This window comes from Parus major, chromosome 10 (genome assembly GCF_001522545.3).
Source record: "Parus major isolate Abel chromosome 10, Parus_major1.1, whole genome shotgun sequence".
NCBI lineage: Eukaryota > Metazoa > Chordata > Aves > Passeriformes > Paridae > Parus > Parus major.
The window spans coordinates 2,960,738-2,984,568 of NC_031779.1; the positions used below are offsets into that span (position 1 = coordinate 2,960,738).

General features: G+C 36.3%; 1 protein-coding gene and 1 long non-coding RNA gene across 4 annotated transcripts in view; one reads left to right on the forward strand and one right to left on the reverse strand.

Annotated features, from left to right (window-relative positions):
- Positions 1 to 20,557, forward strand: part of NRG4 (neuregulin 4) — a 45,204-nt gene extending 24,647 nt beyond the window's left edge. For 2 of the 3 annotated variants that reach the window (XM_015638679.2, XM_015638682.2), the window contains 6 exons: positions 3,472 to 3,645; positions 4,611 to 4,665; positions 8,649 to 8,742; positions 16,312 to 16,461; positions 20,164 to 20,243; positions 20,335 to 20,557. In XM_015638679.2, the coding sequence (XP_015494165.1) occupies positions 4,656 to 4,665; positions 8,649 to 8,742; positions 16,312 to 16,461; positions 20,164 to 20,243; positions 20,335 to 20,351 (351 nt within the window). In that variant the 5' untranslated portion in view covers positions 3,472 to 3,645; positions 4,611 to 4,655 and the 3' untranslated portion in view covers positions 20,352 to 20,557. Of the gene's footprint in view, positions 1 to 3,471; positions 3,646 to 4,610; positions 4,666 to 8,648; positions 8,743 to 16,311; positions 16,462 to 20,158; positions 20,244 to 20,334 lie in introns of all 3 variants that reach the window. The other variant, XM_033517075.1, reaches the window with a different exon arrangement.
- LOC117244946 lies at positions 19 to 12,758 on the reverse strand. The gene is made up of 3 exons (XR_004498958.1): positions 11,882 to 12,758; positions 9,217 to 9,369; positions 19 to 1,319 (listed from the first exon to the last, which is right to left on the reverse strand). It is a non-coding gene; the product is annotated as an uncharacterized LOC117244946 (long non-coding RNA).
- Positions 20,558 to 23,831: the final 3,274 nt, after the last annotated feature.

Genomic DNA, 23,831 nt, shown 5'->3' on the forward strand with positions numbered 1-23,831 from the left:
AAAGAAAAAGAAGTAAAATGCCCCAAGGTTAAGAACGTGCTTTAAATGAACAAAATAATCTCCCCTATGCTTTGGAACAGCAGCGACCAGATAATCGTGCTGGATGAATGTTAAAAAATCAAAATTATTGTTATGAAGACTAGTTACACTCGATTCCTGATGACTGACACGTGAAATAAATATCTAAACTCTCACGACACACATTTTTAGTAACCCGAGATTATTTAAGTGGCACTGGTCTATTTTATTATGTCACCGTGTGCTAAACTGTCCCCTTGTATGTTAGCCTGTACTATGGATGTTTAGAGTTCCAGTTACTGGATCTCAGATTATTGACATTTGAGAGCTAGCATTATGAGGGACACTACATCTACCACTGAGGCATGAATAAAAATTAACCATGCAGAGACAAACTCAAAATTGCATTCATTTCAGTTGATTTCTTACAAGAGTTAGGGATGAAACCGGGAAGGAAAAGTGCCCCAGAAGAAATCAGTAAGCACACAGAATGATAGAAGAGTGGTGGGGTTTGTTTCCCAAGATTGATAGTGATTTTTTAATGCAAAATCTTGTAATATTTAATAATTCCCCTCACACAAGCTTGAGACTGGAATCTCTGTCTCAAAATTACAAATTTGTAGTATGACTACAGCAGTTACATTGGATAGAAGCCTCAACTTTGTAACTTTGCCAACATCTGTATGAATATCTCATACAATAGAGCTGGGGTTTCAGATGGAAATTTGCAGTTTGTTGCAAATTGCCTAGGAAATTTTGTCAATGGAAAGTTTTCCCTGAAATTCACTGTAATGCTTCAAATTTCAATTTCAACACCATGACAAGAATTTTACCCCATTTTAGGATATAATTAATCCTAGACATACTCCAGTGGATAAAAATGAAAATGTAAACCTAAATTTTTGCTGAAAGGATTTCTAAGATAAGAGGACACAGTCATTTGTTGTTATTTCCAAAAACTGCAAGGGAAAGAACTTTGAAGAACTGTTTTCAAAAAAATTACCCTGTCAACCAAAGCACATTGAGATTTGTGAGCTATTTGTCATCTGCCTTAGCTTCCTGTCTTTTGTCAGAATTTCCTGGTATTGTGGTTATCCCATCCTAATAGAAACTTCCAGTGTGTAAATTTGAGTAAAATATTGTTCTTATACAGATTTGTTATAAGATCACACCTGGAATTCTACCTTGTAGAGGTCCTCATTTGTTTCAGGCAGTTTGATGGATTTTTTTCTGATGCTTGATGATTTTCTATGCTCAGGTCAATTATGAGCTTCAGACACCGAAGGTATGAGAAGTTACACCTAGGTGAGAAAAAACAGACTCCTTTTAACAAGACTTCAGGACAGCTCCTGGCTCTTGGAGAAAGTACAAGGTGTAGACTACTGACTGCTTGACAGATATCAAGGACATCTCAGAAGGAAATCTATATTTAATCAGCATACCAAGCAATTTTTAAAAATTTTTCCCCTTCATTGTTTTCATGACACAAATATTTGAGCTCAATATTGGGGCAGAATGAGATTTTACCTTTTTTGATTTTTAGAAAGAATACATAATGCAGTAAAATCACATTTTCAAAGAGAGCTATAAGGTGCAACTTAATCTAAATGTACAAACAATATATATTTGAAATAGCCACATGACTGAAACAATCTTCTTTAATTTGGGGGAGAGTTTGTATAGAGATTAATTTTAAGAATGTTTGAATAGCAAAGATCCATAAACCAAAACCCAAATCATTATTCAGTGCTTGCTTTTCATCTGCCTGTGCTCATCAAGACTTACAGGTACCATGGATGCTTAGGCCAGCTAGCCAATGAAAGTACACAAAACCAAGAGGCAATACAGATTCTGATTTAAATATATGGGGAGCAAAGGACACAGGTTCATTTAAAGACAAATCTAATGAGTTCAAGGCTTGTTCCAGTATATCTCAGTATACACAGGAGACCTAACTTTAATGTATAATCATTTCAAACAATGCATTACTATTAGTAATATCAGTTTAGATGACAAAGATGAGGGAAAAAAAGGTAGAACTGATAATATTTTTCAACAAGCTGGCACAGAGCAAAACAGGCTATATTTTAAATTTTAGATTAAAAAATTCTTAACTGGATATGGAAAGTAACCTTTCACAAACTCAAAATACATAGAGTGCACACATGGGCGTGAGTTAGAATCAAGTTTAGCAACAATTTCTGCTGTAGTACTTCCTTTTCTTTCAATATATCATCTTATTCTCTAATGAGATAGAGAACCCAGTTCATTCTTTTTGGAACACTGATACATACTTGAACTCCTGTTCAGAGTGCAACACCTCAGAGAAAAACATCTAAATACGTGATTACCTAATGATGTACTTTTCAGTCTTAAAAACAAAAAAGTCAAAACTGTGGAGCTGTCAGCAACACCTCTTAAAAACCATCTTTAGACCTATATTGTGATACTTATTATCAGAACTTAAAAAATAAAGTTACATTTTCACATTGGTGAGGAACTCTTTTCATTCCCTCCCTTTGCCACCCTTTATTTCCTTGAATACACAGGCAACAAAGTTAGAAAATAAATAATTAGTAGTCCCACAGCCTTCCTCAAGCTGTCTTGCTCTCTGCACTCATCTTATAAACAAATTTTCGTACATGGAACAATTAGTCCTAGTCCCAAGAGCTGATGAGTTGCACAGGACATCCATTTAACACACTGATGCAGTAGAAAACTGTCAGCTTCCCCTAAGGGATTTTATGCCAGATCATTTGATTTAAGCATCCTCTGAAAAAGTTAAACTTAGACCAGGAGCAGCACCAGAGATACCGAGGTACATACTGGCTGTAAGGTGAAGAAAGGAGATGTGAGATCTCCTTTCTGCAGTAGAAAAAGTCAAGCTTCTGTCAATTCAAGGATTCATATCCTAATTAAAACTAGTACAGGAGCTAGTCTGAAATTTAGGTTATATATCTTGCTTACATTTTATGAGAGCTATTGGATATTATACAGTTTTTTTGAGCTTTCTGTGAAAAGAGAAACTAAATGAACAAAGACTATTTGCTCCAATAAAACACAAATTTAAATCCGATTTTTGATGCCAGTGTAAAATATATGTATGATACAATTTATAGGTACTACATTATGTGAGTATTTTGAATTTAGCAGTAAACTCTAGAACTGGTAACCTTAGAAAAATATGCAAGTGATCCTGTGAACATGATGGGGTGTTACCCTATTCTGTTCTTGGCCCCTGTACACGTTTGTCTCTGTTGTAACCTCACCCACACTGCACTATATGAAAATTTGAAACCTTTTTAACAGCACATACAGAATCCAGATCTTGACTGCTAGAAAAATGAATCTTCAGGATGACTTATTTATTTTAAAAACAAGATTTTAGTTCTGAAGTGACCCCTGTTTATTTGTGCTACGTGCTATGTTAATTGTTCTTGGTTCTGTACACAGAGCAAAGCGTAGCTGTGAGGCAACTCAAGAGGACACCTTTGGGTGGGGACCTTGCTGTTACAGCCCAGTATCACAGGGAAGTGCCATTTCAGATTTTCTTGTATGGACAGGACACTTCAAAAGCTAGAGAAGCCACCTGAGGTCCCATGAAATCCAGAACCATCTACTTATAAAGTAAGTACAAATGCATTACACCTTTTGAAATGGGCCTCTATAGAAAGTCAGCTTTTTCTTAGTTAAAGCTGCAGTATAGGCAACTATTTCTCATAAAGCTGGTAATTTATTTTATTTGATCATTTAATGAAAAAAACCCCTTTCTTTCAATATAGGACAGTTTGCTTAAATATTTACTTTGCATACACTCTGAAGAAAGAAAGAGCAAACAAGAAAATGTTCTATTATGTTAGACTTGTTCAGTAACCTATTTGGTACAGTAAACCTTGACTATACATAACAAGAAAACAGAATATAGCAAGAATATAGATTGTTATAGAGTTGGCATGTCTACAGAATAACTTTCTTTTAGCAATGTCAAGTGAACATTGGTTTCTGTCCAGGCAGAGGGTTTCTACTGTAGATTTTAAAAATCATTGTATAAGTTCTGATAAATTCACAGCTTATATTACTAACTTCACCTAACATCCAGACATGAGGAACATTCAAATGAAACACATATTCACTCTGAGAAATAACAAACTGGAATGTTCTCATTTGTGGAATGGGAGTCTTCTACCACCAAGATCTTACCTGACTAATTAGTAGTCTGAGGAATGGTTCAGTTGTGTGCACTGTCTTTCAAGGTGCAAGTGATTAGCTAGCAAGGATCAATAAGACTGCATAAATGCATCAAGTATTACAATTCTGAATAAGCATGGCAGTTTTTAAAAATTATTCATTGTTTAAACATGCTTTAGTCTGAATTTAGTTTTACTCTGCCTTCAGGGATTCACTGAACAGCAGACTTGAATGTTTGCCATTAGCTGTGAATTAATGGAACTTATATATAACAGTACATTACTGTCAGAATGCAACAGATGTCTTAGCAGAAACACTGAAAGTTGCATTCCAATAGCTATTTCTTCAGGGGAAAAGACACCAAGTTTAAAAATTGCATGCTTAATTTACATGTTTGTCTTTAGGTGCTGTTGCCTCTGACTAAGAACAAAAATTGTTGTTGGAATAATATGCGAACAGGTAACTTCTTCCAAGTTTTTACTTGGACACGTACATCTATATAATTAGAATTCATTAAAATTGCATTGATTTTGATAGCTGCCACTGGAATTGTCACAACTGCTCTGCAGAGATGCTATCCCTCACTAATTTACCAGCCTGTGGTACAAATTCTGAAAGGAGTTGTTTGCTTTGATCAATCCTAATATTTCAGTTTGTGATTGATTAGCAGGCAGTCCAAAGTTGCTTACAAACAAGGAAGTGTGCATCAGCCCCCTTTTATCTTCTGTCAACAATTCCCACTCCTCTCTCTTCCTTTTTTGGTGTTAATAGTCTAGTATTTTAGCCTCTGGACTAGGCAATACAGCTGAGCCAACATTTGGATTATAAATGCCAACAAGTGACTTGGCTCTTTGGGGTTAAAGTGGCATTGAGCCTGCATTTGTTTTTTTTTTTAATAGTCAGGACAGTCAGGTTACAAAAGTTTAAATGCAAACAGACCAGCCAGTTTAGGGACACAGCATTGTACCAGCTACTAGGAAGAAAACTCTATCCCAGCTGAAACCAGGACACCTGCATGTCCTCAAAAAGAATAATTAGGAATAAGTGTATTTAGAGGCTGCTATTACCTCTGTCAGTTTTAAGTACTCAGTCTAGCATTAGAAAGAACAACCTCATTTTATTCCTCTTCAATTCTTCCACAAAAATCCAACTTTTGCGTCCCACCTCTCTTTAATCTCTCACATAGAAGGGAGTATCAAAATACATACTTATGTGTTCTGTACAACATACATTGATAGAGATCTATTCATTTCAAAGCTAAATCTTTTGTATTTTTTAAATTGCCCATCATCTCTTGACTTGTTAAACTTTTCTGTCTTGATTATGGAGTCTGACTGTAGTGTACATTTGACTTTCAAAGCACACAATTTGCATTTTTAGATTAATATAATGTATTGACTTACCTCATGAAAAATCATGACACATTCACCAATGCTAATGTAATTGTGTTTTGGCTTGTATTGAACCCCTTCTGATTCTCCAGTATACTCTTTTGCATCATTGACTATAGAATTAAAGGGATTAACTGGTGCTTTCACACTTTGCTGTTAGAAATACAGAACTGTACATTTGAAATTTGCACCAAGCTACTGCATTTCAATACCATGGGTGTGAAGCACAATAATACCTATTTTGGTATTGTAGAAAATTACAATTTGTTTGTAATATTTTTTCCTAGCGTTAAAGCTTCTTGAATTTTCTTTTATCGTCTTTCATAATTCTAACATTTACTTTATACTGTGTTACTCAGTTTTACTAATCAGTAGAAAAGTATTAGTACACAAAATAGAATTAATGAAAAGCACAACTGGATGGAGAAAGGGATGCCTGATCTAGGTGGACATAGAGGTTTCTTCAAGTTTCTCATTACTGCTAAAATTAAGGTTACAATTTTTCACTTAGTATTGGAAGAAAAGTCTATCTCTAGAAAGAAATAACCTATAGAAAAATTGTCTGTAATTACAATCAAAAAGGTTTCAAAGGCCTCCTAGGCACTTTTTGCTCTCTCTCTCTCCACCTCTCTCTCTTTTCTGTAATAGACCTAAGAGAAAGTGCCTGAGGTATTTTGCCAGAACAGAAATGTCTGGTTGGGCTGCAGAGCTGGTCCTTGATACAAAGATCACACCTTAACAGCATTCACTCTCCCAAATGTTCCAAGGCCTGAATGACTGGAGGCATTTAGCATTCTTCAGTACTCTGCCCCTGTTCCAGTGTGAGACAGGTCTATTTCTGCATAAAGATGAAAAAATAGAACCAATAAGGCAGGATTTTAAGGAGGTTAACAAATTCTCATTAATTCTCATGAGAATTTCTTTGAAACCTTTCCATGAGCTGTTCAAAAGGATTTTTCTGCGGGGCCTACCTTCTATCATCTTCCTGTTCCATCTGGTAGAATTTCAACAGTTAACTCCCTCAGACACTTAACAGAGTTGAGAGCAGGTCAGAGTTGGGAGTTTTGTTTTATTTCCTTGATTCTTAAGATTGTACAGGTACTCTGTTGATATGCTCAGTCCCCTTTCTTCATTCAAGGGTGTAGCCTTCAATTGAATTATACTCTCACAGGAGGTTACTGTTAGTTTTGAATAGACTAAAATCAAGTAAGCTGTAGTTCTTGTTTAAAAAGCTCTGTGTTTTCTCCTGTTCCCATTTTATTCCTATTGCAATTGTACAGTTACCCATAGAAAATATTTTTTTAAGTCTTTTAATTGTGAACTTTCAGTAAATGAATTGCCAGCAGACAAGCACAGAAAGCTTCAGAGTTAAAATAAATTTCCATTTAATTTCTAGCAAGGTAGGACAGAACACGTATTTCTGAGCAACAAGGTCAAACATGAACAATTTTTCTAGCCCTTCTCCCCTCCTCCAGTTTCCTGATTTATCTGCACACAGGCAAGAAGGTCCAGTTACCATTTGGATGCTGGCAGTGGTATTTGGATTCTGTTAACAGGAACATGAAACAGAATTTCTCTTGGGCCCTGGGGTATAATTGTCTTCATCTTAAAATAATGTAAGGACTTTACTCACACTCCTACATCAATATCCTGTCACAGAAGGGGAAGAATATAGGAAAAAAGGGGAGAGTGGAACTGTGAAAGCTGGCCTGGAGGACAGCAGGATGCACAATAGTTTTGTTGAACAGAGGTAGAAGTAGCTGAGCATTTCTGCCACTCTTAGAAAAGCCTGGCTTATTTTAGACAAGAAGCTGTAGAAGGTCTAGGGTAGAATGTCTTATGGCTACACTTCTTACTTTTTTTTCTACAGGAATAAAGGGGAACCCTAACTCTTTTTCTTGGAAGGACAAATAAGAAAACTAAGATCTTGATTCCTCTTAACTCTATGTTATGTATAGAACATGTCTTCTATACCTAAATAGTGACACAGCAGAATTCTTGTTTTCAGAACTTCTGGGAGAAATAACAGCAAGAACACCTAAAGTGTGAGGTAACACATGACTATCACCCCTGTGATGTCAGAAGACTGCTCTATTTTTGTTTTGATTGAGATACTCTGGTTTCGTAAGATGGAAAGATGGAAGAAATATGTAAAAAAAAAATAGATGTATGTATATGAAATTAGTTACTGATGCATTAAATGTGTCATAAATATATTCAGTCCAACTTCCAAATTTAGACTGCTTTCAGGAAGAGTGAAGTGGTACAGTTAGATATGCTTTTTAAGCACAAAATGGACAAGTGCTGCTACAAGTGCCAACATTAGCGTCCTTTATTTGGGGTGTTATTAGAATGCCTAATTATGTTTAACACATTAAGAATTCATCTAAGAAGCTTACTGAGTTAGGAAAAATCCTTTTTGAGATCTGTGGAAATAAGATTGTAGCCAGCAATCCTGTACATTAGTGAGTGCTTGCAGGCTGTCCCCTGGTTTGGCTATTGAGAATAGGGGTGGGGAAACCTGGTGGTGTCCCAGTGTGCTACAATTGAGCTTTAACGCAGCCCAGTGCAGTCTCAAAATGTCCTGGCCTTTACCTGGGACTATTCTGGGTGTATCTGGAATAACTGACTATTGCAGGAGCTAGTTAAGCTAAAGATAGTTTGGTTTGTCCTGTTCCAGTGGCACAGACTTCACATAGATCATCATGTGAATCACTGTACTCACTATGGTGAGTGGTCATGAAAGGCATAGGAAGTAATGAAGAATTCAAAAGTTTCCCTCACTGCAAGAGAAAGTGTGGTTTATTCATCTAATCTAATCTAATCTAATTCACTGTTTCACATCTGATACAGTGATAAATTGTTGATCTTTTCTGCATATTGTTACATGAAACTGTTCTGAAAACAGTACTCTATGTTGCTGGTCTGGAAGGCAAGACCTATATCTTTTCTGCTCATAGGTTGGTTTTATTTGTGTGGTGGTTTATTTTTGTAGTTTTTGGGTTTGAAGTCTCTATTTTTCTCAGTGTTTGTTTTGGTCTTATTTTTAAGATCATGAAGAACTCTGTGGCACCAGTTATGGATCTTTTTGTCTGAATGGAGGGATTTGTTATATGATTCCTACTGTATCCAGTCCATTCTGCAGGTCAGTGAAACTAAAGTTTGTATGTTTAAGTATTGCACAGTAGCTATCTAAAGACTGTTTATCCATTTTCCTTCTTTAAGGAATCACTGCTAAAGCATTAGCTAAAAGAAAATACCAATTACCTATCACTTACCTAGCTTATGGAGACATGGCAATATGAGAAAAATAAATGTATATACTTGTTGTATACTTGCTTGGGAGATGGAACAGTATACAGTTACATATGCATTCAGGATTTCTATATTTAGAGCCACATTTCCTCATTTCAATACAGAAAGAACAAAATACCCTTTGCCTCATGGAATACAGACTGTGGGAAAGGCATTCAGAAAGGCAGAGTACAGTTTTTCTTACAAATTAATTGTATTGCAAAAATTCTTGTAACATAAAATGGCCTGACCTGAACAAAATGCAGAGGCACAAAAAATAATACAGTCTTTTAAAGGAAGAAAGAGGATGTAATTTAAGACTTACTGTGTTCTTCAAATCTTGCTGAAATACTCAAAGAGCAGCTTATAGTGACAGCCAAAGACTACTTGATAAATAAACATCAAGGCAGCAAATACAGATACTTCTCACACAACTCCATAACAGAACCATTCTTCCTTTTGAAGCCCATGTAGCAAACTGGAAAAGAAACACTTCCTGGTTTTGCATGTGGATACATTTCCTGCATAAATACTGCCCTATCTTTGTATTCTCTGATTTACCAAGACATAATATGCTAAATAAAACTGTCACTTTTCAGTGTCCTGCATTTCCTAATTCTGAGTTATCATTCATCAAAACAAATTATGGTTGATTTAATGGGTTTGCTTAACAAAAAAATAGGCTTTCAGACAAATATTACATATGCTTAAGGCTATTACCTTTATTCTTCCATGGCAACTTCTGTTCCCTCTTCTGTCATGAGCTATAACGAATGTTAACTGAATAAAACTGTTGAAGAAGAAAACATCTTTTCCCAGATGCCTAATTAAAATATTACTTTCTTTTGTTTGGGACAGTTCAATCTAAGTACTTAAAACCAAGCACTCAAACTCATTTAGTTAGGGAGAAAAAAGGCAATTTTATGATAAATGTTCATTGAAAAAATATACAGAGCATATTACTGTCATCGTTCAGTGTCACAATGAATCAGATCCAGAAGTGAGATTAAAGCTCTGAAGTGCTGTATGATGATTTATTCTATCTGCTAAACCTTGCAAGCTTATGCAATATAAAATGAATACTACACAAAGAAAAAGTAAAATATTTTGAAATACGTGGGTTTTCTTTCCCTTTTCATATTATTTTCTATTATTGTACATAAATGAAAAATGAATGGTTAAACTAAAGAGCAGCAGTTACACAAATTCAAAGCACCCTCTCAACTACTGCTGGACTGTGTAACAAGGAAGATTTATTCAATGAAATGACTATAAGTATGAAGTAAAAAATACTCAGAAAAATCTATTCTTCAGGAGCACAAACTAGTCAGCATAGGTAATTTCCACTTTAAAAGCTCCAAATGGAGTAATTTTCAATTCAGGTACTGTAGGATTTTATAATCTGCTGAAGCAGAAAAGTAACATCTTAAGAGCAATTTTTTTCTACTCAAGCAATCTTACTGCATTTAAATTATCAACTATTTTTTTCTGTATCTAGTGGTTGATTATGAAGTTAGATGGGTTTAAATAGCAGCATTCTATTTAAGCACATCTTCATTCCAAGCATGTTTCTTAATCAGTCAGAGAAGGCTAATTATAGATGAGAAAGGTTTTGTTTACACACAGATATCTTAGTAATCAGCAGTGATGTGAATAGAAACAACAGAAAAAATGCATCACTATTCAGCAGAATTCAGAAAATATTTGGTGCTTTGGAACTTCATGTCATCATCACACATTTGCACAGTTTCTTTGATGAAGGTTTCTGCCAAATCCCACCCAAAGCTCCCCAGTGCTCTCAATGATCATCTCCTACTGAAAGAAAACTCAAATCACTTTTTAAAATCAAGGGCTGAATGATTGTTAATTAAAAGGAGGAGATGGAGAAAGAGCAGACTAGCAAACTGTAAAAATACCTTAAGCCACATTCTCCTTCACATGGTACTCAGTTATACAAATGTGTTGTGCTCAGCAGAGTTAGTCCAGATTACCCTATGCAACATCACTGGAAGTAATTTCACCATGTGACTATGAAAAATGCATCATTCTTTAGAGATATGTGTTTTGTAGCATGCTAAAAATGAAGAGCTGCTGTTTACCTTTGGAATTTCAGTTATTTTCATCATTCAGAAATGGATATATACAAGGCAGAGATTTAATATCAACAGAACATTAGCTGACCCTCATCCATGTGCAACAGTAACAGATTTTAAATACAGCTGATGTGTGTTAAAACATGAGGTTGCCCATCTGCCATCTTTCCTCACTGCTTTTCCTAACAATGAGTTAATATTCTCAGCAGCAAAAGGCACACCTGTCACCATAAGCCAGATGAGCTTCAAACCCAGAAACACTCAAATGAACTAAATGAACAAGCAGCAGGACAGAGAAGGATGAAAAAGCAGCTGCCTCAGGTGTATCATAAAACACAAGGCTGAAAGCTGTTTGCCTCAGCACCTGATGCACAGCTGTCCCATGATCATTAATTAATGCACTGCAGAATTAAGTGAAGATTTTGGGTTCTTAGGGGAAGCTCTGCTACCCCCATTTTTTTCTTACACTTGGCAGATTTCTGAGAGCATTCTTTCTGTATTTCAAGCAAAATACAGATGGTGTAAGACAACACACGCAGAACTCTGCTTCAGAGGGCAGTACACAGAAATTAACAATGAATGCTCTCATTTTGGGGCATAGATCCTACTCTGAGGAGGGCTAAGTACTGCAAGAGACACAGGCAGACCTTGCAAATCTCCTCCCTGAAATTCCTGTGTATCTTTCAAGGGTATCTCTTCCTTTGCTTCCATCCTAATGGAAGCTCTCCTCCACCTTTCTTATGTTAATCCAGTAAATCCTTGCAAATTCCTTCTGCCACTTTCTGTATATTCCCTCCCACTCCTTGCCTGGCTGTCTGTGATGGGCCCTTCATTCCCCATTTCCGACATCCCCACAAGTCATACACTTGCTGTGCTATCAGCCTTCAGAATACACACCCTGCAAGTTGCCAGGGAAGGGCTTCCCACTCATCTGGGCTTTTCTTCTTTCTCTGCCTCCAAAAATACACTTTAATGTACCTCAGGGTCTTCTGGAAACAAGCTGTCCAATTAGTATTTTTCAATTCTGCTTTTGGCTTGAAAGGTAGTAACAAAAGTTAGAATACACACCAAAAGTATAGTTAAAAAGGGTCCATAATTAAGATTTCTTTTTAATGGGACATAAAATATAAAACCACTATCTTATGTGCTTGAAAACTATTAACAATCTGAATTAATATAACTGCCAGATATGGAAAACTTGCCATACAAACACATAGCTAAGGGAAAGGAGAACAAGGCATGCTTTTAGGGAAGAATAACCCATTCTTTCAACTTCTTTCCAGCAGGAGCATTTTCATTTATTTTCTGTGTATAGAGGGCAACAGTTTTGAAACTTGTCTAAGTGCAAAACTTTTTAAAAAGCTGCTTGGGTGTCCAATTAACTTTGCCATTGCTTATTCACTTTGGCTCTAAATTCTTTTTCATAATTACTAGATGTTCTTAGACTGTATAGGTTAGGACAACTTTTATAAGCCTGCTACAGACTGAAAATTATGTTGATTTTGAAGTTATCAGCCATGTAATCTGAATTGCATTGATGAGAAGATAATTTCTCATATTTTTCTGCTCAGAGCTCTGTTTTTACATGCAAGTAGGTTTTATGCCAAGAAGTATTCAATATTTTCCCGACTAAAGGAAGACTAAATGAAAACTAAAGTCAACATCCAGATAGTATAATGCAAAGCAGTAAGAGTCTGTGTGCATACTTGACTCACATTCTACTTCCTACTTTTACAGTCTGTCAGATATTTCCTTGTGATGCCCACCCTAGACTGGCAAAGAAAGAAACTTTACCTTCTTACTAAATCCCAGTGCCATAGGATCATTTGCACTGTCCAACAAACAGCATCTGAAAGGAGACAGCAGAAATGCCTGTGTTACTGCAAGGCCGTTATGTTTTTAGTTACTAATCAGATTGTAAAAGATCAATGTAATTGCAGACCTGCTGGTCATCTCCTGACATCTTATCCAATGCAGTCTATTCCACCTTGCCTTGATGCTGATGTGATTACCCCGTGCTGAAAGATTCTCTGGATTTAGTTCCATATGCTGGTGTTTTGTCTGGAGCTCCTACAGGACATTAGTATACAACAGTTAAGGCTGGCTCATCTCATCTGACAAGAGGTGTGGGTGTGTGTGCAGCCATCTAGGAGAGAGAAATCTGGATGCCAGCTGAAAATGGCAGGTTTTAGTCATGGATTTTCTTCAAACATTGAAGTCTGCTGTCTTTCAACTCTGAATTAGAAATTCTGTTTTCTTAGAGGAGGAAAGACCTTTTTTCATTTTAAAAATCAACTCTGGAATGCTGCATAATAGGGCCATTTAAAGGCAGCATCAGCAGGTTAACAGCATGGAGGTGATGTGAAACAGCAAAGCCTGGCCAATGAACACAAACTCAGTGAGTGCAACTCCTCCTTACCACAGCCTGCACCTGGCTTTTGCCCCAGCTAATGCAAGTGCAGGTGCACCAGTGCCTGCCAAGACAACAACTGCTCTTGTGCTCTACTTTTAGGCATCCATTATAAACAAGATAAACTGAGTTGCTGCTGGCTTTTAAGGCTGTGTATAGTAAGACTGGCTGCCTCTAGGACACACTACACAGACACTGTTAATAGAGCCTATGTTTGTGTCTTGCTTGCAGTCACTGCATAGGTAACTCCACTGAAATGATTGGAGCAACAGGATAAGCAGATCTTCTGAGAGAATTCCACTGCTAATTACTGAAGTCTGCTTAGTTTCTGTCTCACCTATTTTAGGAAAGGACTTGCAGAAGAAGCCTTTCTGGGTTGTCTTAAAACATCCATTGCTTCTGTCTTTAACATAGGCCTTTACCTATTTGTACATCATGAAAGGTGACTTCATAAAACTTGTTCAAACAAATATTTGAACTTCTGGATTTTCAGAAATGCCCTAACTGTAGCACAGCTTGGTCACATTAGTTACAATTTTATTATTTAAATGTAACCCAGAGATACCTCATCTTAATTTCCCTGTTTCCATGAAAATTTACATAATTTTTAGGTTATATGACAGCATTTTCTAGATAGTATGGAATCACTTTCAGCAAGTTTGTCAACAGGCCAGCCTAGAGAAAGTGAATGAGTAGTTTTGTAATCCCTAATGCACTGCTCACAGTTAAACAGGTACTATCAAACTGGCTAGTCATGTTTCTAGAACTTGCTTTTGTTACAACCATGCAGAATTAATAGGTTCAGCATCCAGGATGTTTTAAGTTTAGCATGTGCTTTTGTATGGGTTTTTTTCTCTTTGCTATAACCTTGGATTCATATCACTATAGTGTTTCCCTTACCATCTTAGGCCTTCAAGCTCTTTTCCCTCTTAAAGACTTCTGAGTACCTTAAGCATCTGGTTCTATTTTCTGTTTTGTAGGAAGTGCTATGATCTCAGTGACCCTTTTGCTATGCTGTCAACACATTTCCAATTCTTTTCCTACAGTCTGCAGAACACGAATACAGCTTCCATGCACTGTTCACACGAACTCACTCTCCTGTATCACAACAGTTCAGTAACCCTTACCCTTTACCTGATCCTCTCTGCAGCTACAACTGACTTGCCTTCCTCCTGCTTCATTCTGCTCTTTAAGCTACTGACTTACTCCCTTTACACTCATTCTTTAGAACTTTTCCATGAGCCTTAATTTGATGCCAAAACCTATTTTTTTCCTTCCTGTATCATTTTAGCCTTGCATTATTCTCCAGTTTTCATTGCTATTCAAGAATACTCCTATGAATTTCTTATTCCATTTTCTTTTCCTGTTACTCTATTCAGCTCTCCAAAGCATTTCTCTCTCACTTGCTAGAGAACAATGCCCCACTCAAACTACACTTCTATTCTTAAAGTATTCTACAGTATTTCAGAAATAGGCCACTGAAAAGCCACTACACTTAGAATAAATATCTGGAACATTATCTCAAGCAATCAGAGCAGTCTGCCTACCCTTGCTTCTCCCAGCAGTGAAACATCATGACTTTGAAAAGCCTGAGATTGTCCTTAGTAAATGGTGTCTGTTTGATCAGTTGCATAGCTTTAATATCTGATGGTAATTAGATGTCTTTTTTTAGTGTCTAAATCTTCCATTATATCTCCAAAGACAAAGAATTAAAATAAAGGGGTAGTAACTGTGCAGTGGTTTAGGCCAGCAGTACTGAAATACTGGTCCATAACCTACAGAAAGTGTAGTGGGATTCACATCAGGCATCATGTCAGAAAACTCACAGAGATCCTTTGGTCTTAGTTAGATATGCTAAACAATCTTCTTTTTTGGCAGTTCCTCCCCTCTCCACCTTCTTAAACTTCATCTGAAATTATACCTTGCAGCTGCCAATGGCAGTTGAGAACTTCAAGTATGTTGCAGTTTAGCCCATTTTTCTCAGCTGGAGCCTGAAATTGCTTATGTCACAGATTATTATGACTTCAGTGCCAGAAATAGCAAGAAGGAGCAAGATCTTTAGTAATACAAATAGAGAGAAGCAAATTTACATATATAAAAAATACACACAGAATGTAGATATTGAAAGAAGTGCTTTCCATTTTCTGTAATTAAATCAATTCCTTAAGAAAATTTAACAGAATAAGTGCAAAATACATAATAAATGAAGATTAGTTTGGCTTCAACCTACCTATTTTTGACTGAATATGAATTACTAAGCCATTAATTTTATTTATTTTTAATAAAATATACCATTTTACCATGGTAAAATAACATATTCGTTTTAATCTTTTCTTCAGAAGAAGATTTCAGAAGCTCAACACATAAAATAAGCATAGTAGAGTAGACTTCTACCTAGGTTTCTCCAAGAGGGGGTTATTCACCAAGCATGTAACATGTTCTGCCATGAATTATTACACTGCATAAACTACTTTTGCAGTTTAAGCTGTATGGTATCTCAGTGAATTCCCATTTCTTTGATCTTGTTAGCTCACAGTACTATCTTCAACAAAGGAAACCAGAAAGTTTCTTGAAACAGGGAAAAGAAAGCATGACTACTGTGTGAGAACCAGTGGGATGACACAGTTAACACGTAAGAAATGGGCTTAATTAATTGTCAGTGATGAGTATATTAAACTTAATATATAAAAGCAGTCTTAATATATAAAAGCAGTATGGATCAGAAACTTGATGCCAAACAAAAAAATCCCTTTGTTCCAGAAATACGAGGTGAGAGGAAATTCTGTAAGACTCGCTGTGAAGCAAACATAACCTTTGAATTGTGTCATAACAAGTTGTCTACTCAGAAGAAGCCTTTATGCTTTTCATGGTAGATGACAAAGCTACTATCTAATCAAAATACAACTTGGTTTCCCAGGTGTATTGAGAATTACACAGGAGCTCGTTGTGAGGAAGTTTTGCTGCCCAGCATCAAATCTCAAACAAAAGGTGACCTGTTTGCAGCTTTCTTGGCTTCCCTTCTTCTTCTAGGAGTTCTTGTAATTGGAGCATTCTACTTCCTTTGCAGGTAAAAGTGATTCATAAGGCTGAAGCTATTCAATCAAGTAGAAATTTCTTCTGGTAATCATGTACTAATTATATGAATGTAAAAGTATGTAATGAATTATCCATAAGGTTGTATGGTTATTCAGCATAATGAATGTGGATGTCTCAACTTGTTGCTTGTAATATTTACTTCCTGGCTTGAAGTTTTCTCATTGTCATTTCTCTTACAGTTGCTTTGTAAAAAAATAGTATATCCCTAGCTGAGATGTTATAGTCTATCTAGAGTTAGTTAGTGCTAACATTTTAATCATTAATGCTAACATTAATCTACCTTGTGTTGTCCAAAGACTGAGAAGTAGAAGTAAATTAACAAAGTACTTAGGGATCAGAAACTGTTCTTACTGAATTGGCAACCAAAGCAGCTGATGCCATTAGCTCCTAATTCCTCTACCACATCTCGTCTAAAAAGGAAAACTAAAGAAAGAATGAAATTGAAGAATACATCCAGGCAGATGTTTGCTAGCATTTAGGACAACTCAGAGAGCTAACTAATTTGTCCAGGATGATCCATGTTTGAGTAGAAGGCAAATGTCAGTGCTAGGCAGCAAGTGCTGCAGGGTTGGTTTTAGTGGCATTTTAGACGTATTAGGACTTGGAATGAAAACAAATATAGCAGTTGCTGGGATTGAGGCAACTATTTGATGTTGTACATATATCACTGCACTTATACCAAACCCAAACAAACTTATCATCTTCACCTGCAATGCATCTTCCTCTGTCCCCTCTTTATTTTTAGAGTACAGCACTTCTTGTAAGAACTCATTTTGCCATATACTGTTAAAATGTGTTTATGCATCTCTATGCCTCTGTAAGGCAATTACAGTCCCTCTACTTCTTTACCATCACAGACTTGCAGCTTCTTCTCTTTCCTCCTATACTGCATTTCTCCTTGGTTATAATAACCAAAGGTTCTTGCAGTTCTGTTCCCTGTGCTCCCATGGTCACATTGCCAAATCAACCTTTCTGATCTGTGCCTTTCAATAAGCGACCTTTGGAATAGCTGGTCTAGTTTTACCTCAGCTGCTGTCATGGAAACCCACTGAATACCAGCTTCTACCACAGCTGAATGTATTTAGAAGAGATAGAGAGCATTTGATAAAACTATTGGTATAAAAAAAAACCTTGTTGTAAAGGATACCCCCCCACATCAGCAATTTTAATTAAATTAATCTTGCTTAGCCATAGAATGCCACAGCAGTTGTTTGCTAAAACACATTTGCAAATTACTATAAACTTATTTGAACAAAATATAGTTTAAACTAACTCAAGAAAAAATCATTCAAGTCTCATAAAGATACAGACAGTATTTCTTTAGAAGTAAAATTGTATCTGAGATAAGGAAAAAAAGTCTTCAGAGAGTAATGTGTTAAAAGATCCCTTTTCTCTCACAGTAAAATTAGGGGAAAGCTAGAGACAATCTATTGAGTTTTATGGCCCAAGTACAGAAGCTTTGAGTGACAGCAATAACAGGTCTGTGAAAATTCTTTTATTAGACATTTAGAACACCATCTTCTCTTTACTCAAGCTTTACCTAACTGGCAGAACAAACAGTAGTGCCTCTTTATTAGCAACACAAAAAGGGCAACAACTCAGTTGTAACATAGTTGTCCTTGAACCCTATTTTACACACCAGATTAACTTGGGAAATACCATAAAACCATTATCAACTTCTTTAGTATAGATGAAAGAACGTAACTGGCTAAAATTGTCTTGTCTTACCTTTACACTTCAGAGGCTGATGTAGGATGATCATCTGCTAGAGATGCTCATCTAATAAATGAAACTCTTTATGTCTGTAAGTCCTTATCTCTTGGCTGAAGCAACCAACACATGAGGAGTCTCAAGTGGATACTTTAATCTATTCCCTTCTTTTCAGCTGAGTGAATGAGGATTATTGCTAAAAGATGTCATTAATCCAGACTGTTTTCTCAAACTTCATCTATCACCTGTATCTTAGAAGAGGGCAGAACTAAGGCTTGTAAGGGGTAGCCGAGAGTTTGCATCATCTTTGACTTGGCCTTCTAACAGGATATATTAAGTTTAAAATGTTTAGAGGCATACTGTGCTGCAGTTTCTACTATTCCATTTCATTAACAAAGACATTTGATCCACAATCAGAGAGCAGAAAGCCTTTTCCCTGATCCTGTGTTAGTGAGCGTTTCCATGGCTCTTTCAGCAGAGGGTTCTAGTGAGATTTTAGTATAAACAGTAATGTAATCTGGAGGGGTGCAGAAGGGGAGATACTAATTGAAGTTCAGGACAAGACAACTGAATCCCTATAATTGTATATCAAATCATTTGGAATATATAGAACTCTGTGTTCTATTTTCTTGTCTGTATCATTGTACACCCCTTCCTTTCCAAGTTTTCTTTCTATCAGTTTGGGGCAGATTTGAAGACCAAGCATGTGCAAGCGCATTTCACTCTCCCTAGAAACTAATCCATTCAACACACAAAGGTTTCATTGCTCTGCTTATAAAACTTAATCATAACTAACAGGGAAAGTAATCCATAAAAGAGTAGGTCTGCACATGAAAGCTCTGGGTGAACAGTGGGAAATAATTCTCCTTTTACATTTAGCTGAGTCATCACATTTTTATCAACTGATAACTGATTCATTTTTTCTAATCTGCAGAGAGCACAGAGGCAGGGCAAACACAGATCTAGCCACTCTCCATCTTGAAACAACCTCCCACCCTCTCCAACAGTGCTGATAAAGCATGTCCTTCTGATATGGGCAAAACAGGGAAGTGTACAAAAATCCCTGTTATTACACTGCAGCTGAGGAACAAATGGCATATTCTGCTTCCAACAATTCACCAATCAGACCAGGTCCATCTGGCCTTCTTCCTCCAGAAACATATTGAACCAGGGTTACTGGAAGAAGACTAAGGAAGGTAGCTGATGAGAAGATGTGCCACATGAGCCAATTTTTCTTTAAAAGCAATAGAGAAGCCTAAATGCCACACATATAGCTCAGAGGAATAGAGCAAACCCTAGGGAAAACCAAAATAAATCTGCAATTAATTTCTATATTTCATCGTAAGTGCATGCTGAAATGCCAAATTACCTGTAAGGTAAGAGTAATATTGATGAACAGGAACTCAGCCAGCCAAAACAACAGGGTCTAGGAATAAAGCCATTTAAGCTGTCCAAGACAACAGATTTTGTGGAGGAGTTACATCACCACAGGACACAAACTGGACAGAACAGAGCTCATGACTTTTCTCTAGAGAGATATGTAATTACTATTAAAAGAAAGGGAACAAAACAGCAAATAATCAGCTCTATTTACAAGATTAACTTCTCAACAAAGTGTGGAAAATTTCAGATCATTTCCAAACACTAAGAGAATTGATAAATAGTTCTGTACTATTTACTAATTGTTTAAATAAAGACCTAAGAAATCAGACAAACAGGAACATTACCTTGAAGAAAGAAGCCATATATTTCCAAATGCTGTACTGCCCTCTGATTCTGTTCTTCTCCCTCAAATACATGCTTCTCAAAACCAATGAGTATTAATTAGAAAGTAATTGGAGAAGATCCATGTAACTTTTTTCAGTTGAAAAATCATCCCATTAATTTATCTCTTCCCGGATAACTTTTTTTGCTGTGTATATTTTTCTCTCTCTGTTGTCTCCTTTTTGTTTTTTATGGTCAGGAAAGTTTCCATTACAAGGACAAGTTCTTCAGAGTGTGGTGCCAATCTAGTTGAAACTACAAGCGGCAATGGCTGCAACAGTGAGTACAGCTGAAAATCAAATGACTGGACTCTACAAGGGAAGTGGGGGAGGAAGTTTTTAATAATTAAAGTGTTTTGTTTATTTTTCAGAAATAACAACAGCCTAAAGCATTAGAGTAGAAGAATGGTGGGAAAACAACATGCAGAGCAACCCTAAGAATCTAAGTTGTAGAATCTAAGCTGAAATGAGAGAAGAAAGTTGACTGAAACAGGAGGCTGACATGTTGGAGAAGACTATGTCTAAGACAGTTGCACTTTGAGTTTCTATGTACTTTTAAAGCTGTATCAATTATACAGAAATCATTATAATTTATGCCTGAATTCTGTGAGATTTTTTATGGTTACCAATAATGCACAGGTAGACACATAATTTTGGGTTTTACTACATGGGAAATAAATAAAATACATGAGATATTTTATGCACATATGCACAGAGAATAGGAGATATTACAGGATTTTAGCATGAGGTGATACCATGAATTTTTGATAGGGGTTTTTCATTTTTCACACGATTGCCCCAGAGGAGCTGAAGCCTGACTTGATTCAATAGCTTCAAAATTTATATTTGTGATACATGTCCAGAATTTGGCTTGTTTCAGATACCCTTACTAGAAGTAGGGGAAAAACCCCTACCTTTCTCACAGCTTACATTTTTGTTTTTTTTAAATTGTAACACCACATCAGCACAAGGTACCATTGATAGTTTATTGTCCAGCTTCCTGGCACATGATTTTAATTCAAATTAAAGGGAAATATTAAGAAAAGAGATTGATAATGGTTTAAAAAGTTTTTTAGGCAGAGTTTGGTGTACATTCCTAATACTAAGCAAGATTATCTTCCTTGATGGTTTTAAATTTTGTCTGTTTTTTTCTGAAATTTTCACTAGTGAGGGAAATTCAAACCTTACCTTGAATGTTCCAGTTGATATTTCAGATAGCAGAAATCAGGAATTTTGTTCATCAGGTCAATTTTTGACACAAAACATTATCCAGACAGGTGTCTTGGCTGAAAAAATGCTGCCCTCTCCAAAGATTTATTTCTTTTATTCACATAAGCATCTGTTGATCACACTGATACATTATATACCACACTTTGGTCCTTTACAGGATTCTCTTACTCAAAGAGAGGCCACCTGCCATGTCTTTTATTTTTTGCCTTCACAACACAAAGAGAATGTCTGGTTAGTCAGAGGTGTAGAAAATGTGAACTGAACAATTTTGTTTTCAACTTATTTCTAGCACTAGGGGCTGAAACCAGCAAAAAATCAGATACTTTTTTCCATAATGGCACACTACCAAGCAGGTCATTATATGGGACTTATAAGGTTGTATTGAAGGGAAGATCAGCTGAGAAAATTCAGGGATTGAAAGGAGAGAAAATTCAGAACAGAGATTTATCTCTGAAGGAAACAATCTGAAGATGTATAAAAAAATAGGTGCAGAGAAAATGTTGAGTAAGCTCCTATTTCTAGGATGTCAACTACATGCTCTAGTATCAGAAAAAGCAGTGTGTACTTTTTATCAATGTAGACAAAAGCACAGAGGGATGGGGAAGAAAATGCACAGTACATTGGTACAGTACTGTGTAAATGCACAGTAAATGGGTACAGTGCATAAGGTGAGAAGTCAAAATCACCTTACAATGGCTACTAGAACACAAGCCATTACCTTCTAAAAACTCCTGTCAGAGAAGTCAGAGTCCAAGTTAGTGCTCAGCATGTGAAAGGAGAGTCTGAGGGCACTAAATCAGGTAGAGGACCTGATCCAGAGACTAAGTTATATAAAGCACTGGAAGATCACTTTCTCCCCAAATTAACCAATCTTACATGTTATTTTCTGGATTTCAAATCTTTAGCAGATAAGCTGAAGGAAGCTGATAATATTGTTTTAAAGGCTAGGAAGGATAAAAGTTATTTTTTCATCACATAGGGACAGGCCACTGTTGTACAGAGTTGAGATGTGTAGCAGTACTGACAGCTACATCAGAATCAGCATTACCTGAAGTACTTTGTACATCCTCAGTGAAAATTAATCAGAGATGACAGCTGGTAGATCACTTTGCTGTGTTATTGATCATGAGACAATCAGGCTTACAGTTTGGTAAACTGTCTCTACTGGAGGAGGAAAAAGCTTGTGGTCATCTTAACTGGCAATTCAGGAATGAGACACTAAGAGAAAATGTAAGAAATAAATGGACTGAAGTTATTGTGTATAAGCTCTTAGAATCCTCTCAGCTTTCTAGACAGACATGGAATAATTATTCACTGTAACTGAGCTTGTTTGCATTATTTGGGAAACAATCTGTACAAAAAGTAGGGCTGAATAAACGGACCCCATGGTTAAAAGTGAACAAGCTGATTTATGAAACACTTATCTGTGAAGGAAATGCTATTAGCAATTCAGACTGCCTCAAACCCACTGCATCTAAGAACATTTCAGCTTCTAAAATTACTTCAGTTCACCAACTTTGTGATTATGATGTTCAAATCAAAATGACATCATGCTACAAATTCATTTTAAGGTGGTCAAATGCCACAGAAAGTACAAGGTAGCCAACCTTATATATAATTTAATAAAATAGTGCAACACTTTAGCAATGATTGCTTACAAAATTAATGAAGTAGTCCTGTGAGCAATTAAGCAAACCCCAGTTCCAATGGATCAGATCTCGTGGTTGGAGTCACTGGAGTCTTAAAAATTATTACATGTTTATGAAAGGGTGAGTAATAAGGGTCCTCACCTGTCTGATTCCCATTTTCATGAAACATTAGTTCTCATGCCTTTGAAATTACCTTTCCACCAGCTGAAAGGTAAGAAATTTGTTATGTAGGGAAGAAATTGGAAAAGACTAATTTCCTAACTCCATTACTGTGATTACCCAACAATCTATTAGAGTGTTATGGTAAAAATTCTTTTATACCTGGGGATCATGTTATCCTGCCAGAACCTTGTAGTAAAAGTCTCTATATAATGTATTGCAAAAATCTTTTGATCTCTTGCAGAACTAACAGCCATTAGCAGGAAATTTCTTTATAGACCTATAAGTGAGAGGTTGCTTCTATACTTACTCCATATAGAATTGTTTTTCATTACACTGGAGCAAAGTACAGTTAAAGTTATAGTTAAAGAAGAAAGTCAAATAGCTTTTCAGAGAAAATGAGGATTTCTCTGTGCTGCATAGTCGTTTGATTTATAATGTTAAATATTTAGGAGAAAAATCAACTGAAGTCCATTTGGTAGCACTACCTATTTTAAAGATAACTTCAGTGTTGTGCAACTCCTTCAAAATTTACTGCACTAAAAGAAAACATTTTCCTTCTGGCCCTGAATTTTTGAAAAGCTGTAGAAAGGCTCTGATTGTGTAACTTGGTTATTTGAAAAGGGAAAGCTAAGAAGAAATACAGGATAGAACTTCTCACAGCAGAAATGGTCATTATTCTGTGTAAGTTATCTGCTTATGCTTATCCAAGCCTGCTTTTGCTCTCCTGGTGACTGTAGCCTGTTCAACATAATCTGTATGTAAGGCAAGAGATCCATTTCGTGATAGCAGAGCAGGCAGTACAAACCCTGTGAAACACCAACAGTCAG